Raw genomic sequence first — 20,013 nt, 5'->3', positions numbered from 1 at the left:
CTGAGCACAGAAAACTGCATCAGTTTATCCGCTTTGCTGAGTTTCCAGATCCTCAGAGTTTTATTCAGATGGTTACTGTAGTGTCAGTGAACCTAGTGGCTGTGCAGTCCTTATACACTTATCTTAGTGCCCTTTGCTGTTAAACACACTGCTCAAAATCTGCTTAGTTCTCACTTACTATTAATATCTCACTACTTGGAGAAGCATTGCTGTAATTTTACAATATCAAGAAATAATTTGTATTGTCAGTATCTTTAGTATTTATTGATCATCTGGAAATTTCAGAGTACATTTGTTCATGTCCTGATTTTGTGTCAAGGTCTGCTCTTACAGCAACACGGCTTTAAACTTTTACTATGTGTTTATCGAGGTTAGAGAAATACTGGCTGAATATGATCCCAATTTTATGCCTATGGGCCTAGATGAAGCCTACCTGAACATAACAGAGCACTTGGAGGAAAGGCTGAACTGGCCTGAAGATAGAAGAAGGTTCTTTTTTAATACAGAAAGCACTAAAGGAACAGGTAAGCAAATGACTCACTTTTCATGAGGTCACCTGACACTGAGACAGAGTGTTTCTTTTAGAGATCTTAGGCAGAGCCATGAAAGCATTAAATTATAGTTAGAATTTAAGCTTTATTTTCCTTAGTAGGATTACTTTATTACAGTAGTACAGAATTTATCATTTGAATGGCACAGGACTTCTACAAGCAGAATCAGTGCAGTGCAATCTGTAAGTAGCAAAATAAAAAATTTATAATACAATAGGACTTGGACCAGGTGAATAGCCCACAGTTTGCTGTATCAATATAACAATCATAATCTAGACTCAAAAATCATGTAAAAGAACATGAGTCCCTCCCTCAATCCTCCGAGGAAGCAGATGAAGGCAGAGGTATCCCTGGCCATTGGGATGTCCCAGGTGTCACTGTCCAGCTCTGGTCCCAGTTCCTCCTCAGGACCTGTCAAAGGTGAGAGTTAGAGAGACGGCTCAGGGGCTGCAGGCAGGCAGGGCTGTGGGGGCTGTGGGCAGTGCTGGGGGGCTGCAGGCAGGCACTGCTGTGGAGGCTGCAGGCAGACGTTGCTCTGGGAGCTGCAGCTTCCTAGGGCTGCAACCAGGTCATCCACAGTGCTGGGCTGGCCAGGTGTTGGGATATGCAGGAGGGTAAGGAGTGGAGTGAATGCAGCAGCAGAGAATGGCTGTTTGTGTTATGGAATGGCATAAGACGTGCTGACCACATTACATGGGGTTGAGAGCAGGAGTTGCCAGTCATAAGCTTCAGATAAACTGCACTCACTGAAAGTGTAGATACTTCAGTCCTTCCATAATTTGTCCCCCCATATATTCTCTAGATCAAATTTAGTTAGTTTACAGATTAACTTTCTCTACTGCTCACCTGTGAATGAAATGTACACTGCTAATGACTTGGACCTGGAGAATTTCTGTTCTTTTAATGTGAATAAAATGTTTGAAAAGTGATGCTAGATTTTCTAAACCATATGGTGTGGTTTAGGTCTGCATTACAATTCAGCTTGATAATTTTGGAAATAAGTAGCAGGAGCACTGCAAGATTTTAGAAATGTTCAAGATATTACTGGATTTCACCAGTATATACCCAGTGTATACCCACTTGGGAATAATAGAAAAGAAGTAGTCATACAAATGGTTGGATGATGCACAAACTGGAATATTTATACTACCTGTATTCAAAATTTCTAACAGTCATTAAGAGGATAATCAAGCATACACTACTACAGAAAAGCATTAATATAATAGAAAGCAACAAACTGGCATAGTCTTTACAAAATCTATGTCATTGATATGTAGTTATGTGTTTCTTCACACTTGCCTGATATCTTTGTTCCTCTGAAACACAAACAAGTGCTCAGAGTGTGAAACTGTAATCATAATGTTTGTAGAGTCAGATAAAGGACTGCTGACATCACTTTTCTATGATGACTGCGGTTGAAAATGAGAAGCTCACAGGCTGAACATTCTAGAACTAGATATTCCAGAGCCCTAATTTTATTTGGAGAATATTGAAAAAAATTCTGTGGAAGAGAGCATCTGACCTCCAATCTGATATAAAACAAAAATAATGATAAAATCTCAGTGGTTTTCCTACAGCAACAGGCCACTAAAACTTTTGCTTTTCTGGAATTTATGTCTAGTCTACTAGCCAATTCCTCCAACCTCAGCCAAGTTTAAATCATAGCAAAAACGAAGCAGTTACATCTCTCCAGTCTTTTAAGAAAAAACAATGCAATTGCTTTCCCTAAATAAAGATAGAAAGAATTAAAACTGCTTATGAACACTGAAGCCACTGAAGAAGGAAATCAGTCTATATGGACGTATTAATTGTTTGTGTTTCTGTCTAACTTAGATAAAGATTGTATGAATATGACTGCCAAATTTAACAAAGATGTAGTCTCTTCTTCACCAGTGCTGTTTGAAGACAACACATCTCTGATAGATGACGAACATGAACAGAGAGGTCTATCAGTGGAAAACTCAGTTGTCTTTGGAACTTCTGCAGAAGAAGTTGTGAAGGAAATTCGCTTTAGGATTGAGCAGAAAACTCAACTGACTGCTAGTGCAGGTATTCAGACACATAGAAATAATAATTAATCTTTGTATTTCCATAATGTCTTCTACTTTCATCTCAAAGGGCATTAATTAAGAATTTACCCTTGCCACAGTCTTCTGCTGCAACAAAAAACATGCTGTCTTTAAAGATCTGCAAAGAATGTGGCTTCCAATTATTTCAAGAGATGTCATGAATATCCAAACCACTACTGTGCAAACAGGGGTCTTAAGCCCCAAAATTAAAAATAATTAGATGGGTAACTGAAAAAATACTGATAATCAATAATAACTAGAGTTATTTCTGCCCTCTTGAATAATACGTTATATCAGTGTGCAGACTTCTAGGGCTGTAGGACAAAGTTATTATCTCTTTTGCTAAACAAATTCCAGAGTTAATTTGTAAAACCAGTTACTTTGCTAGAAAAGAGCCATCCCTCCTAATTCCTCTGATCTCTGTGAAATACATATAAATTTATAAATTACTACATTACAGTAGGCAGCTCACAAAACAATAGAATTTGTTAAATTCTCTCAAAAAAAGTCTTTTTGCTGAAATACAAGGAAGAAAGGTCTCCTTACTTAAGAGTTCATTGTAACTGCCATAGTAAGCATTTTCTTTCTTACCATAATCACCATCATAAAAATGTTGACTTATGTAACTGATGTTATTTTTAAGGACTTGGTATTTAGGCCCTCTTGACTTACTAGTGCTTGTTGTGTTACTTTGACTACCTTAAAATAGGAAGTACAATTTATTTAAGTTATATTTTATGTATTACATGTGTTTATGTTCTTTCATGATGGTCACAAAATTTCTTTGTAGAATTGTATCAAATGTGGTTATGAATAATCATAATTCTTTTCCTTATTTCAGTCTTTGCCAAGTGTAAAGGCTACTCTTTGGCTTATAAATATTGGATACTTGAAATAAAACTTTGTCTTACATTTTTAAAATGATTATTTCTTTTGTTTGTTTTTAAGGAATAGCACCAAATACAATGTTAGCAAAAATGTGCACTGATCATAATAAGCCTAACGGCCAATACAGAATTTCTCCTGAGAGACTAGCAGTGCTAGACTTCTTAAAAGATTTGCCCATTAGAAAGGTAAGAGACACAAGAACATTTAGTATTTATGCTCTAGAAGCAAGATTTTTACTGAAATGATAGAATTTTCTAGGTAATCTTCCATGTTGTGTTTGATTCAAGTTTTCGTAGTAATAGATCTACAAATTGAATGTTTCACTATAATGTTACATACTCTTTTTCTAGGTGCCAGGTATTGGAAAAGTAACAGAGAAGATGTTAAAAGCACTTGGAATTGTGACTTGCTCAGAACTTTACCAGCAGAGGGCACTGCTTTCTCTTCTTTTTTCAGAAGTATCTTGGCATAATTTCTTGTATATTTCCCTTGGTTTGGGCTCAACACATTTGGAAAAGTAAGCCATGGGGGTTTCTTCCTTCTGTGTTAACATTTTTCTGAATGTTTCCTTGTGTATGTTACATGCTAAACATATTATTTAATTGGCAAATATTATGGAAATACACTTGTTTAATATATTTTTTAAATGTCTGATGCCTGTTATTGTTACACTTATGTCTAAGATGCAGCAGCCAAACATGAAAAAACAAAGGTTTGTACAGCCATGTCTAAATATGAAATCCAAAAAATCTCATCAGGGAAGTTGTACATAAGTGTATGGCAAGAAGTCAAGGTTGGATAACCTTATAATTATCAAAATAGCTGAACATAACTGAGATGTGCTAAGAAGTGTTGTACACTCCCTTTTCTTCAAAAATAATGCACATTCATTGGTGTTTATGATTATTGGATTACAATGAAAATCACAAAGGTATTTGATCTTCTCTGGTGGTGAATTGTCAGGGAAGTTTGTGTGTCTGTTATCAGGATTACATATTTGCAATGTCAACATGTCCATTTGGTGGAATAGAACTGAAGAGTATTATATCCTTCTTAATATATGTTCTTTTAAGATTGACTGTTCTTTAACAGCTTTTAGCCTCCTTTTTAGGATGTGAGAAATCAGTCTTAGCAGTGCATATATCTTTTCAACAATATTTGTAATTTCTAATCCTATCCTGGAGACAAACGTGTTGTTTAAAAAGGCCCAAAGCATAGCATTTTACTATTTGTTTAACTAAGAGCCTTAATTAAGTATTGATTCCTTTTTAAAAGATATTCCTTGCCACAGTACTGAAATTCTATTTTAAAGTAGCTTGACAATGATTTGATTTTATTAGAAGTTCCAAAGTGTCTTATGCACTTCTGAAAGACCTTTTCTGTATTATATCTGTAACTTCTCTGACAATAATCTTCCCTTTTTTCCATTTGATGACAAAATAATGTATGCTCTTAGCAGTTTGAAGCCCAGTAATGTGCTGGCACAATTTTTTGTCGTGGTTTTTTTTTTGTGGTTTTTTTTTTGGTTTTTTTTTTGTTTGTTTGTTTGTTTTTTTTTATTCAGAGTATAAATATATTTTTGAAAATATGTGGTAAGACTGACTCGGTGAAGGTGGCTTGATAAATGATAAAACACAGTTTTCAAAATATTTTTTCTGTTAATATATAAACAGACCTTGGATAGTGTTTTAAAAATTGGTGCACTCTTTCTTCTTATTCACCCTAGTAAGGTGTTTTACAGTCTGGGATATCTCCCAGTACATTTTGAAAAAAAAAGGAGCACTTCAAAGGTTAGGGGTTTTGATGTCTAAGAATTTTTTTTTTTTTTGGTCTGCTCTAACTTGATTTCTGTGATTTTAGTGTAGAAAAAGCAAACATTTAATATATTAAAACCTGGATCGTTAGTAAATAGTTCATCTTATTGTGTCTGACTACCTTCTTTTAAGAAAATCTGACAATACCAAATTTGTTATTTCCAATACTTGAAAAACAGAAAAATGACCTGAAATTGCTCTGAGGCATCTCCTTATATGCAGAAGAGTTGTTAAAGTGTACTCAATTAACACTGAGAAGAAAGAAAGCAACAAACAGAAAAAGCTTTAACACATCAACTTTAAGATGAACAATCTTTTAGACTGAAGGCAGAATATTTCCTCAGATCCTCAGATAAAGGAAATATTAAAATATACATGTATGTATGGGATTTTAATAGCCATGCTTCATAGTTATAGCTAAGACAGCATAGGATTTGTAGTTTGTTTTCTTTTTGAATCAGACTCCCTCTGACATAATAGGTGAGTTCTGAGGGATTTTTTTTTTTTGGTTTTTTAAACTTTTTTTAAAAAGACATCTATGTCTGATCTATGTCTTTACTTAATCTACAGTATTTTTAATTCTCCTATTTGCACTTGCCTTAACTTGATGTACAAGATTTGTAGAAAAAGTTAACATCCAGACTTTATAGAAAAGTCTGCTGTTAGTTATTTGAGCATGGTTGGTTGACTCTGAGTTTATTGAAAATACAACATTTCTATATTAAGAACGTATAATAAACTTTTTTTCTCTTTAAAGGGATGGAGAAAGAAAAAGTATGAGCACTGAAAGGTATGTGTCTTTAATACTGAAATAATTACATTAACCATTGGAAACACTAAATACCAAGTAATGTATACTTTTATTAGTCATATAATTTCATTGTGTTTTTATTTAAAAATGCACATATACAACAAGCTCACTAAATCAGATTCAAGCTTGGATTATTTTTTGTCCTTGGCTTCAGAACTCCATAGAGGTACTTTTGTCATTTTGAGTATTCTCCTATCATCCAATTCTGCTAGTGCCTTTAATGCATCAAAGTGATCTTTAAACCATAAGATAAAGTGGAAATATATATGGGCTTGAAATTTTTTTATCTGTTTAGGCTTAATGTCAATATCAGTGTAGTAGTCAGCAGTCACATGTATTTCCTAACTAAAGTTTTTACCAGATTAAAGTTCCTTGAGAAGGAAGTTAATTTTTAAAAAATGAGTTCTGCCAGGAGAATCTGTAAAGCATTGTAATAATTATCCCTATCATCATGTGTTTTCTTAGAAAAGGTGGTAAAAAAATATGCTTAGTCCTGTCATTTTGTGATTTAATAGCTGTGAGCAGCTTAAATAAGCCCAATACGATTTTGGTACCATCACAGCTGAAAAATTTATGGCTTTAGTGTTGTGCTGCCTTGCAATCAGACAGATATTTTGGACATCTTCATAGCATCTTTCTGTATTGCTTTCTTCCTTTCTTTTTTTTCCTCAAAGGGAACAGTTTTAGACCAGAAATATCTACAGGCTTGTGAGATCATAAAACTAGTTTATATGGGGGAAAAGACAACCCTGAAATAGCATTCTCTCTATCCTGTCCCTTTCAAGCCTTGGACTTTTACAACTTCTCAATCACTGCAGTGTTGTCTGAATAGCATGAGTTACTCCTACGATAGCGGTGTGGGACCCACAGTGAAATACTCAGACAATTAGGTTGACAGCAGGCAAACATTCTTAGGGAAATGTGAATCGTAATAGAGGATGTCTTTTCAGTACAATCAGGTGAAACTGACTATAGCTTAGAGATGCAAAATTCACTGTAATTTTATTGACCTTACATTTGTAAATATAAAGCTTGACATGGAACAGTGTATCTGTGAGACCTTTCCAAAGCCTGTGCTGTCTGTAAGTTTTGCTTCCTATTTCTCTTGAAACAACTGAAGGTTGCTTTTCCTGTGATGTTATTACTGAAAAGCAAATGTATAACAAAAGGATAACACTGTAATTTCTGTCTTAAGAAGCTCTAGCTAAGGCAGTTAGCAACATTTTTGGCAGAAAGATAGCTTTTTCCGTCTCTGAGGCTTGGCATAATTATCCTAGTTGGCATCTTTTTCTTAGCATCTGCATTATTTATTTCTGATACTTGGCTCTGATGTTGACTTCCAGCTCCTGGCTTTCTTCTGATGTTATACAGTGTGTACAAATAAGATTAAATACAAATAACTTGGCTGGCTCTATGAATTCACTTACTGTTAGTATTCTGTCTTGCGAATACATAATGACATTAAATTTGATTCATTTTCAAATAGTGCATGAAAAATTGAAACCAAATTATTTAATCATTTGAAGGGCCTTTCAAACATTTTGCAAACAAAATATTCCTATTAATAATAATTGTGCCTTGAAGTAAGAATTTTAACCTATATAACATTCTTCTGATTATAGTATTGTTTAACTGTAGAAAAAATACTTCTAGATTGCAGACACTGAACATACTATAAGATTCATACTGAAAAAGATAATATTTTTTTGTCTTAGAACATTCAGTGAAATAAACACAGCAGAAGACCAGTACAGTTTGTGTCGAGAGCTCTGCAGAGACCTTGCTCAAGAATTACAGAAAGAGGGACTTAAGGTATTTATATTATTCAGGTTACTTGCAAAAAGATGCTTTGCACTCCAACAATTCTATGCAGCTTTAGTATAAATGCTTTCAGCAGCATCATACCATGCAATCTATCTTCAGAAGTCTTCATTCTTTAATTTGCAAATGTTTAGGTGAGTTAGGCAGCATTTTGTTGTTGCACGAGTGGCTATCTAGCAATATGTGTCGGATAAAAAATTGAGTTTTGAAATATGAAAAACTAATCAAGTTGTTTGGCATGTAAACATTTTATGCTAAAAGCAATGTTTGTAAGGGAACAATAGAGCTGATCGTCCATAAGCCATGCTTCGGTCAATTGTGTAATACTAACGTATTTAAAATACTGTTTTCTCCTGTATACATACAGGATCCAGTCAATAGCCAGTTTTTTAGTTAAGGAGCTTGACTTGTGCTGAACTTGCTGACAAGTTATTCACACCATTCAATGGTATCAATAGTAGAAACAGTCCCTTTATTCCTTCTCCCCAGATACCTGTTTTTTACTTGGAAAAAGTAAATATTTTCTTTCAAGGTCTTATGGTAAAGCAAGGGATTACATTTAAGAACTAAAATAATTGTTGTTAATCTTCTTCAGCCATAAAAGATTGTCTCGAAAGATGACAGGTTGAAAGGGAGATGATCAGCTAAGGAGGACGAACGGATAAGCGTCCAAAAGAACCAAAGAGAGTGCTTGTTGTTTACATTTGGATGGACATTATAAATCACACAAATTGTTTGGGAGGTGCTGCCTGGGAAATATCTGTGCTGAACACAAATACTGTGTGTGGTTGTGATAGCACTGTGCAGGAGGAAGTAAGTTTCTATGAATCTGTAATGGGGTATCACTTTTGTGTTCTTCATTGTTAGGATATCTGGCACAGAAAATTTCCATATGAGGAAATATTTTTTTTTTAGATGGGGTAGAAGTTGCGTCTGTAGCCAAAACATGAACTCAATTGAACATGCACTAGTGGCAGGTGAGAACTGCAGTTGAGAACTGCAGTCAAATGACCCAGGCCAGAGAATTCAACTTCAGCAGAAATTTAGGGGCAAGTACAGAATTTAGGGACAAGTACAGAATTTAGGGGCAAGTACAGTATTTAGGGGCAAGTACAGAATCTTGCAGACAAATCCTTGGGAGTGGCCCTTGCTGTGCACAGATAAGCACACAGTTACAATAGGCACACTTGACTATGGCTTAAGAGCCCTTACATAGATGCTACATAATAATTGTTTCTACGCCGTATGTGACATACATTTTAAAACATTTTTTAATTTTATTTTTTTCTAGGGTAAAACTGTTACATTGAAGCTTAAGAATGTGAACTTCAAAGTTAAAACCAGAGCTTCAACTGTGCTGTCTTCTGTTTCTACTGAGGAGGAAATATTTACTGTTGCTAAAGATTTGTTAGGAACAGAAATTGATAGTGTTGCTCCTCACCCTCTACGGATAAGACTTATGGGTAAGATATTTCAAATTCATTCTTCCTTTTCAGAGTTAGGAAATCTGATAGTGTTTTGAAATAACACACCATGCTTTAAAGTAAAACTGGTATTAATGCATTTATGCTTTCTCTATTACCCTGGTAATTTTTGCAAAGTGAAACAGATCTGTGCTGAGTGAGTAAGTGAGTAAAACTCAGGAAGTTTTACTAATGACTGCTGAATGGTGACTTAGTAAGTTTTACTAATTGAGGTTGTACTTGTTTTATGCAACAACAATCACATCATCATAACAGTAGAAACTTGAGTCATAGCAACACTTAGTTCTGCTGCTTTAAACAAGCTTTTAAGTCTTCTTTGCACCACAACCACAGAAGTGCTTACAGATCTGAAAGCGCAGTGTTCTGCAGGAGATGCAAACATTTCTGACAATGGTAAACTCTGTTTTGACCATAAGCCATGTGTTTCAGGTGCTTATGCATTCTGCTTGAAACACTGAGTTGTATATATAATTTACTTGTCTAAGATGTTGGAAAGTGCTGAAGAAAAATATGTTTTGATGGGGGAAGTTCATGCAAAACCTTCAGACTGAATTCTGTGAATTCTGACTCTTGAATTCTGTGTAACTGTATTTATAACTTTATGTTATAATGCAATGAGTTACAACTTCAGAGTACTAAAATTAATAATCTGGTTGGACCAGTGCTTGGGTCTGATAAAATTGTATTCACATTGTGATGCATTTGGAGGTAGTCTAGCATATTTTTAGAGATAAATTTTGCCTTTATTGAGTGAATGTATACTTCAAAAGATACTAATTAGGCGTTAGTGTCAAGCTTTGTTAGAATTGTTATTAAAAGTTTCTTTTTCATCATTAGGTGTACGAGTATCAGGATTTCTAACTGAAGAAGAAAAGAAATACCAACAAAAAAGCATTACAAGTTTCTTAAAACCAGGAAAAGAAATTGATTTCCTTAGTCTTCAGCCAGAGAAGTCCAACCAAGAGTATTTCACAAAAAATTCAGAAGCACCTCATAGAGAGAGTTTTTTTGATCAAAAGCGAGCAGCAAGACAACTAAACAGTAAGCAGCTCTTTCATGATGATAGATCATCAGCAAATTTTGTGGACGAAACAAAGAAAGTCGCTGATTTACCGAATTCTAATGTTTGTGAGATCTTCACCTGTCCTGTGTGCTTTGAGAAGCAAAGCAGCAATAATTTGGAAGAACTTCATAGACACATTGATGAGTGCCTCAATGAAACATGTGTTAAAGATTCTTTGGAAATATCCAAGAATGACAGTTCAAGAGAAAATACATCTAACTTTGTTCCACAATTTAAAAATGAGTGGGTTGATAAATGTCAAAAAAATGAAACAGATCAATTATCAGGAACAGGCCAGTCTGCAAGTGTATCTGACAGCTCTACTGACAATAGCACAGAAAAATTGGCTCAGATAATACCTGATAAATCTCCCAGAGAACAACAGCCTAGCAATCTCAGTGACATTGCTAGAAATGTGTGTGTGAAACAGCGTCTCTTCCCCAAACGAATATCACAAGACAATGAAGACCATTTTGACAAGACCGAAGATACAGAAGGAAGTAGTTCATCCTGTTTCTTTGAAACCAAAGAAGACAGTGTTCTTGTTTGTCCAGTTTGTAATTTGGAACAGAAAACCACTAGTCTTATGTCATTTAACAGACATGTTGATGTCTGCTTAAATAAAGGCCTTATCCAGGAGCTGACAGAAAAACAGGATTTTCCTACTAAGACTTATAATATGGAAAACTCAAACAGAGTTTTCTCTGGTAAGTATATGCATTAGTATATATTTAATTATTCAAATTGTCTGCTTTTGCAATTAATGTACTTTGGCAGTAGTGTACTTTGAACTTTTTGGTACTTAGAAATTTTTTCTTAACAAGCTTATTTAGGTAAGGCCTATATAGGAGTGAACATTTTTATTTTAAAAATGTCAAATTGATTTTCATGACAAACTGGATTTATGAATGTGATGTTAGTGCCCTCCCATTTGCCACAAAGGTGGCACAGGAATTCCTGCTCATTTCTGGAAATTTTATGTTGGTTACACCCAACCATATTCAGAAAGGTGTTTGTGAGGCCACTGAGATTAAAGTGAAGATCAGTGAAAACATCTTCAACATGTATTGTTTCAGATTCAGTTAACAGAGAGGCTCCATTATGTCATGTGCTGGCAAAAATAGAGAGATGAGAACTAGAGCTTAAAGGAAGAAACTTCCAATTCTTTTTTTTTTATAGCTAATAAAATATATCACGTAACTTCATCTGCAACATTCCACAATAGTATCATTCATGTTTTCTGAAGTAGTTTCTCTTTTTGACAAAGAGTTCATCTTCAGCCAGATTAGAGTGCATGTGCAGGTAGTAAAGTAGTCCCTAATCTATTTTGGGAACCTTATAAAAGGAAATTAATATGCTTGTGTGTTAGAATTTTCAGAATACAATTAAGACTTAAAATAAGAATATTTTACTGGAAAATTTTCAAAGTGATGTTGCTATCACATGTGCAAACATGCTTTAATTTAAATGGAAGACTTACTTTAGGTGAAGTTTCTTTTTTGTCCCCTACAGGATAAAAATACTAAAACCATGATTTTTAACTACCACCTTGAAAATCAACTACATTATTCTGAAATATTTCTGAAAACTGTTACAAGGTTCAAAGTAATCCCTTATAATTCAATAACATAAAGGCTTTTTGGTTTTCTCTTTTAAAAATGGTAATATGAACTACAGTATTCAAGTTGCAGATAATAAAATGTTACCTGCTTCTTGAGACAGATGAAATTTTAAAAAAATTCTTCCATGTATGTAATTTCTGAAGCAGTCTTTCTTTATTGAAGTAACTAATTTTGGTTGTTTTCAATTACTTTTAAGGAGGTTTAAGCAAAGGACAGCAACGCACAAATCCATCACAAGGAACAAAAAGGTATGTGTTTTTTGGAAGTTTGAGTATGCAACTTGTTTTAAAATAATGAAGTCTAGAAAAATATTCAGTGTTGTAAAACCTGTGTTGGTATGCATTGTGTATTTTAACACCCCCCCCCCTTTGTTTAACCCTAGGTCTGGACTAACAGCTTCACAGTCAATATCAAAAAAAGCCAAGTCAAGCAATTCCAAACATACAATCAAAATGTTTTTTAAATGATTGTATAGCAACATATGCTATATGAAGCATTTCATAGAGTTTTATGACTGCAAGTTAATTTAGCATTGGCAGTAGGCTGGATTCAGGTGCCTGTCATTTTGGAACCATTCTATATCTGTGTAATAAGAACATGATGTCTGAGATAGAAGAAGAGGTAAAATGAAGGGTTTTTTTCCTTTTTTTTTTCCTTTGGAGAATAATACTTTTTCCCACTTGTTTCCAAGAATCAGGATTTGCTAGCACTTTGATTTTGCTCCCTAGAATACACAGAAATCATTAGCTAGGGTGCTCCACTGTACTTACTGAAGGCCCTCTTCCCACACCGGAGCATCTGTCTTCCCTCCTGTAAAAATAAAATTGAGATTAACTGTGTGATAACAAAGAAGAGTTGAGTTGCTCGATTTCACCTGATGTCTGTCTTCGTAGTGGACACAAAAATGTGTTGGTCTCGCAGTTACACAGGATAAGAACAAGAACTTAGAGTGCCATCAAGCTCTCATTGTTACTGAAAATTACTTCAGTAAGAGTTGGTTGACCAGATCTGAAGAACTCATCGTGGTGAGATATACAATGACTTCACTCATTTCAAAAATGTTTAAAAATCTGTTGATTGAGAGGATTCCTCCAGGATACTCAGACAAATGCTGTTTGATCTTTGGCCTTTTCAAAGGGACTGAAAACTTTTTTACAGTTTGAAATTGTTACCAGTGAGTAGCACTAAATTTACTCTAAATAAAAGGTTTCATGGTGCAATAATAATGAATTATGTGCAAATACAAGATAATGAACTTTCATATTGTTTAGCTATCTTTCTCTTTCAAATTATTTTGTTTTGCTGAATAAAATAATTGTGAGTGCATATATGGAAAAAGGAATGTAAGTGCAAATATTTAAAATGCTCTGTTTAGATTTTTTCTGTACACACCAAATTGTTTAAAGACATTTTATTATAATTAAATATTTATCAGACAAATAATTTATTATAACAGCATATTTCTTAGAAGTTGTACAAGCGGTGCTAAGCCCTGTAGGAAATATAAATTGCTTTTTTAACTGCAAGGTCTTTTAAAGAAGTGGCTGCTATAGAAGCATCTATTTTGGTGTTCAACTGTATTGGGATTTGCTTGCTTTTTAAGCATACCAGTGTATACATGATACGTATTAGATGCCCAAGCTCAGTTCAGAATATGCTTTCCTGTTTCCAGAATCGCTGGAATGATAACACCATCTCTACCTGCTTATCTGTTTGTTTGTCAGATGCCACTGTACCCACAAGTCTGTCATTTGAATTCATGTCAGTTCTCTCTTATTTTCTTTGGACCAAATCAGCTAGACTAGTTCAAACTGTAAAGTGATTCAGTCAACTTTTTCAAACTGGGTCAGTGAGCACTCAGCATCAGCTGTTCTTTTGACAGAACTTTTCTGGTAGGAAAGATATAAAAGCAGCTGAGTACATAAGTAAACTGCTGTTTAGAAAGTGAACACCTATCCCTTTTTTAGTTTGTATTTCCCATTCAATAAAGTGTAGAATCTTAAGTATTAACTTGTCATTGTGTGTATATCTTTAAAATATCTATTTTTACATAAGCATTACATAGCAAAAAGTAAGCTACTCTTAGGTGCTTGAAAAAAATAAGTTAGTTGGCTTAGCCCCAAAAGTTGCCTTGCCATCTGTTTAAAAGGGAACTGTCACAGAGTTATCCTAGTGTCATGTTGTGGATGTGTCAATATGAATGTGAAAATAAAACTCATAGTGCGACTGTAAATTATTTATTACAGTTCCATTGTGCGTTGACCCTGGCTGGATGCCAAATTGCAGCCACCAAAGCTGCTTTTTCACTCACCTCGGCAGCTGGACAGGGGAGAGAAAATATGATGAAGGGCTGAGGGGTTGAGATAGCAAGCAAGAGAGATCACTCCTGAAACACCATCACGATGCTAAGCAGGCTGTAATTAGAGATATTAATTGAATTTATCACTAAAAAAAAAAAATGAGAACAGGATAAGAAGTAAAATTAGGCCTTAAAAACACCTTTCCCACGTTCGTCTCTCCTTCCCAGCGCTACCTCCTTCCCCAGTGGCACACAGAGACAGGGAATGGAGGTTATGGACAGTTCCTTACACATTGTTCCTGCTCACAGAGAGGAATCTTTCCTCCCAACATATGGGGTCCCTCCCATGGGAGACAGTTCTCCATGGACTTCTCCAACATGAGTCCATCCCATGGGCAACAGGTCTCTGAACTGCTGCAGTGTGGGTCCCTCTTCCATGGAGTGCAGTCTTGCAAGGACAGGCTGCTCCAGCGTGGGTCTCCTATGGTGTCACAAGTCCTACCAGGAAACCTGCTGCAGCACGGGCTTCTCTCTCCACAAGTCTGCAGGTGAATGATCTAGGTTAGCAGCAGATGCAACTTCTTGTGTAATGTGAGTACCTCCTTATTTAAGGTATACATGTAAGTACTTAATCTTGAATTCCTCTTTTAGTTGAGTAACAAAGGATAGTGATTCTGTGATCTTAATGTTACTCTCTCTGCCATTTCTGAAGAAAGGAATTTAGACAGTATATACATTCAACATGCTTGGTTCTTACCTTACATTTTATTTTTATATTGGCTCTGCTCATTTCTATATGTATTACTATTGTTATCTTAAGTATTAAAGAATGTGCTCAGATTTCCTGTCAGAGTGAGAGCTCTGTGTAGGCAAGTAATATATGTTGCAGTACTTCCTTGCTCTGCACTTTGTTTTGGATTCTTCAGCTCTGTAAGTTTCTGTGTCAGTCTGTCTGCAGTCTATACGGGGCATCTGAAAGAGTCAAGAGTGTAGAAAGTGGTTAGAGAATGTGCTAAACTTACTACATATAATGTTTAAGCACAGGATACGCTGTGAAATAGTATTGTGTATTAGTAATTAGAACTGTAAATTAGCAGCTGGTGTTTCATGACTGAAAATTATGATTTTACTGTAACTGATATTCTGTATCTATCTAATCTATCCCTTCTTTGATGCCAGCTTTGTAGGCTAACCTAATCATTCCATTGTTGTCTGTTGTCACTCATTTTGAAAAGGAGCATTAACATTGAAAACAGTCTGTATTACTATAAGTAATACAGACTTACCTTTCTTCCTTTTAAGAAATTGCTGGAACATTTGACTCACAGGAAACCTCCAAGATTCAGTTATGGCTAAATCAGTTATGGCTTGTTCTTCTCACAGAGCTTACTTTCCCAGGGTTGGTTTTTTTTTTTTAGCTGAGTTACATTCACCTACTGGAAGTACTGTTGGTGAAATTGTCTTATAAGACTGAAGACTTTTTTACATCACAGCCTCTCTATACCAAAAATGTTTAAAGGAGATAAGAACTGTGAAATCTCTTTATCTATGGTAAGCAGAATCTGAGAAAATAGTTTTTATATCCAAATTTGTTAAATTTACAAATTGAGTATTTTAGATTAATTTTATTATGGACAGATATGGTGTTAGTCATCTTGGAAATTAATATGATTGTGTAATTTAATTTAAGAAAAAATTACAGCAGAGGAACTCCAATGTGTCTACAATTGTGTCAGGCTAAATACTGGTAGTTCTGCTTTCTTGGAACTGCTTTTCCTATATTTATTTTGAAATAGCAATATCAAAGGCTGTCTTTAAAGTAAAATTCAAGGTAGTCACTTTAAAAAAAAAAATTATGCCCTGTTGTGGAAAAACTGTTGTTTATGTTAAAGGAAATACCAAAGACCAAAATCATAATGGACATCAAGATAAGTTGAGAAATAGGTAGGTTAGATGGATGTCAGTATATCAGGTCACAAAACCTGAATGCTTTGGGCATGTGTGTTTTGATTTTGACCGGACTTTGACAAAAGCAAATGCAAACCGTTTTTACCTGAAATTGAAGGGTCTTGTGATTGGATGGATACTGCTACCATGTGCATAGTTATGCACAAAATAATGTCAGAAGCACTTCAGTCTCTCACATCCTAAGGCTGTGTGAAGCATGCTGGAGTGCAGGGATGGTCACCCTCTCCTGTCCAGTGAACGCTGGTCACAATTTTGAGAATAACTCCCAGAAATGGTCTTCAACCCACATACAGAGCTCCATGACTGCCAAGTAGTTAGTAATAAATCCACCTGGCTCCAGGCATCCCATTCAAGCTGTGATACCTCTGTGGGTCTGTACACATGTGCCTATGACATGGCTTTTCAAAAGTTGTCTGGTGCAAGAGGATTTCTTTTTGTCCGATGTGAGCGCTTGAGGGCGCTGATTGCTCCTGGAACATAGGCTAGCCAGTAGGGAAGATGTGAGGGGGATTGGATGGGGAAAGGATGATCCCATTCAGTGCCTAGCAACTGTCAAGAAATTGTTATAAATAAGAAGCTTGACTAAGCCAATATTCAAGCAGCAATCAAAGTATTAATTAATGTGGTAAAGTATGAGCAAAACAGCGCTGGGTACAGTGGGGGAAGTTTTCCCTCCAGCTGCACACCGATGGTTGGGGCGTATAGGGGTACACATAAGCTTTTTTCAGCAGTTTCTATTCCAAATTTTTATGTCACAATCCTCTACACTATTGTGATTTAGTTTTTCTCAGGATGTACCCCAGAAAGGAGTATGCCCAGATGGTGGGGTCCGACTTCCGAAAGAAGAAAGAGGTCTTCCAGCTGGTGCGGTCCAGACTCCAGATGTGGGCCCGCCTTTTAATTGCAAAGACTATAAATCTCGTAACAGTGATGTCCAGCTTTCCTTGGTCAAAACTATCAATCCTTGGGTTGATGTTGTTATGTATGAAATTGCCAATCAAATCAGTAATTTGCAAGAGCCAAATTATGATAAAATAACAAAGTATAAAATTTATTTCGCAATCGAATGGCAAAATCTGGGTCAGCCGCGAATCGGACAGAGTCTAGCCTGGGACTAGGCTCTGGGTGACAGACTTACACAGCTCTGAGCCCCTGCATGCGTCAGAGTGGAGCGGCACACCATAGCCATGCCCGAGTCCAGTTCTTACACTCTTTTTCTTGCCGCAGGCCAGGATGTCCTTTGTCGTTTTCTTAATCAAGCGAGTCCCAAAAGCTTCTCCGGTCCAGGATAATGCTATCAGATGAAAGATGGTCCAGCTCTCGATGTCTTGGGAATAATTCATCGGTTCCTTGTCTTGTGTTAGACAGAACTTGAAAAGCCGCGTTTGCAATACACAAACCCCATGTCTGGGGAGATATACAAGTCAAACAGTCCCTTACTGGAAATCTCTTACATGTTAAGGGATTTCCCAGAAACAGACTACAGGCCTGAATGGATTATCATCGGATGTGTTGTCCCACCCAGTTGTCAGCAGCCAGGTGTGCCTGATGGCTTAATTCTTTTACTTAGTTAAGATGTCCGAAACTCTGTGCTGCTTTTCCCCTTCACATGTAAATGTGGCCATGTTATGTGTGGTATGTGTATTACAACAGGTTTCCCAACCCTTGCAAGCCGTTTTTCCTAGCTTTTTGGGAACTTGCCTGGGCAGTCTCTTGTGATAAAAAATAACCCCTTAATTTTTATAACTACTCCTAACTTGTTTTATTATTTCTCACATTTATAACTATATTATTTTCATCATATCATTTCCTTATGAATTTTGATCTCATTCCTAACAATGTTCATCTTCCTTTCTCAAGCTGCTTTTTACTGTTTTGCTAAGGTGTTGAGATAAGCATATTTCCTTTACATAGATTCTAAACTTATATTTTCAAAGCTCCCTACCTACAAGCAATATTCTAAAATTATACTTCAAAAGGTTATTATTGCAAAGCTGTTTAATGCTTAGCTACGTGCAGAAAGTTCCTGTCCAGCAGCAACATCCTTAAAGCTTTAATTCAGATGCTATAAAGGTTAATTGCAAACAAAGGATAAGTTCAAAGGCCTTTTTCCATGCTTTACTCCCTCAGTTATTTTTTAGAATTCATCCTTTAATTGTCCCATGATCAGTTTCCACACATATCACAATCACAAGTACACACGCTGCCTGTATGTACCTGACACGAAACACAGCTTTGTATCTCACAAAATGCAGTGTATTTAGTGCTTGGTTTCTCTTAGAACAAACTCCTAAAGCTGCTCCACAACTCTGCCCCTTCGCACGGTAATGTCCTGTCACCAGTGGGGTGCTGTGCAGGTGTGCCTGCAGGGGTGTGTTTGGCCTGGCTGCGTGTGCTGGCGTCCCGGGAACCGGTTTGTCGGGGCCAGTGCAGGACACCTCCCTTGGCACACCGGCCTGGGGCCCTTTCCCTTGGCTGAGGAGGAAGAGGAGCCCCGGGCAGCAATGAAGGGCCTGAGCCGCCTGCTCCGCGCCGGAGAGGATGCTGTGCAGGGAGCCGTGGCAGCGAGCCACGAGGGCCGTGAGTCCACAGGGGCTGCCGGCGAGGCCGCCCGGGGGGCAGCGCAGCCACGCGGGCAGCGCTATTCCCGCACTTCGGCCAGCACAGCCACAGGTGCCTTCCCTGGAGGCAGTGTGGCACGCCCCATTAGGGCTGCTGGGACCCGCCCAAACGTGCTTTTTGCCTTGACCGGAGACCAAAATGAGCGGTGGGGGTTGGAAAGGACAGCGATGAACATGAGCTGTTGTACATGTAATGTACAGCATTACATGGGAGCTGGGCTTTGGCATGTGGTGTTCCCAGGGGCAAGTCCTACAAATTGCCCACAGCCATGCTTTAACTTCCCCTTTGAACTGCTCTGAGACGGTTCACTGGTATTAGACACATCCCTGGAGCTGAGCATCTGCCACCAGTTTCACAGCCAATCACCCACTTTTGGGAGGGACTCAGAAATGAGAGGATCTTGCATTTAGAAACACAACCCAGTGATGGGGTCTCCAGCCTTCAACCTGCAAACCAGTCTGTGAAAGAACAGACTGCTCTGGTGTGAAGTGTGTAGTTAGTGAAGACAGCTGATTTGTGGAAACTAAGTGGTAGTTGCCAAACACTGCTCCGCCCCAGCCCCGTGATCACAGCCAGGAGCCATTATCTTGGGCTGTGGTTCTTGCTCCCAGGCTGACAAAGAGGGCAGAAAAAGAAAATAACTAATGAAATATCACCACTGGACTGAATAAGAAGTTTTTTCCCATGACTTCTTTGAAATGGAAAATTACTATTTTAGAAAAAAATCTTAGTGATGTAACAAGATCCCTACATTGCTCTAGTAATTTTATTTCCAATAACAAAGAAAACCCAGAGAAAATTTTAAAATGCTGCCAGATCATTAAATAGATGATTTCATTTTTAGAAACAATGGCGTAAAAGTACTTTTATTGCCATTTGAATCCAAATATTGTTGATTTTTTAAAAATTTTGCCTCCTTGGACCTCTTCAGCCAATTCAGTTTCAGGGGTTGTTTTCCCATGTGTTTTTTAAGATAGTTGTGGACATCACAACAGGAAGTT

At 36.7% G+C, this 20,013-nt stretch overlaps 2 protein-coding genes across 19 annotated transcripts in view; both read left to right on the top strand.

Annotated features, from left to right (window-relative positions):
• Positions 1-14,129, top strand: part of POLK (DNA polymerase kappa) — a 32,913-nt gene extending 18,784 nt beyond the window's left edge. For 13 of the 16 annotated variants that reach the window (XM_038124376.1, XM_038124382.1, XM_038124381.1 and 10 more), the window contains 10 exons: positions 371-524; positions 2,385-2,600; positions 3,569-3,693; positions 3,859-4,025; positions 6,080-6,112; positions 7,849-7,945; positions 9,246-9,417; positions 10,276-11,208; positions 12,320-12,371; positions 12,506-14,129. In XM_038124376.1, coding sequence (XP_037980304.1) covers positions 371-524; positions 2,385-2,600; positions 3,569-3,693; positions 3,859-4,025; positions 6,080-6,112; positions 7,849-7,945; positions 9,246-9,417; positions 10,276-11,208; positions 12,320-12,371; positions 12,506-12,590 — 2,034 coding nt within the window. In that variant the 3' untranslated portion in view covers positions 12,591-14,129. The remainder of the gene's footprint in view (positions 1-370; positions 525-2,384; positions 2,601-3,568; positions 3,694-3,858; positions 4,026-6,079; positions 6,113-7,848; positions 7,946-9,245; positions 9,418-10,275; positions 11,209-12,319; positions 12,372-12,505) is intronic. The other 3 variants (XM_038124388.1, XM_038124387.1, XM_038124386.1) reach the window with 3 other exon arrangements.
• Positions 14,130-14,280: 151 nt separating this feature from the next.
• ANKDD1B (ankyrin repeat and death domain containing 1B) overlaps positions 14,281-20,013 on the top strand; it is a 33,059-nt gene continuing 27,326 nt past the window's right edge. Inside the window, exon 1 of one of the 3 annotated variants that reach the window (XM_038124397.1) lies at positions 14,281-15,013. Coding sequence is in view for 2 of the 3 variants with exons in the window: in XM_038124394.1 (XP_037980322.1) it covers positions 18,718-18,970 (253 nt within the window). In the remaining variant the exon portion in view is untranslated. Of the gene's footprint in view, positions 17,930-18,523; positions 18,971-20,013 lie in introns of those variants that run through there. The other 2 variants (XM_038124396.1, XM_038124394.1) reach the window with 2 other exon arrangements.

Source organism: Motacilla alba, chromosome Z (genome assembly GCF_015832195.1).
Source record: "Motacilla alba alba isolate MOTALB_02 chromosome Z, Motacilla_alba_V1.0_pri, whole genome shotgun sequence".
In the NCBI taxonomy this organism is placed as follows: Eukaryota; Metazoa; Chordata; class Aves; order Passeriformes; family Motacillidae; genus Motacilla; species Motacilla alba.
This window is presented reverse-complemented; position numbering and strand designations above follow the sequence as displayed.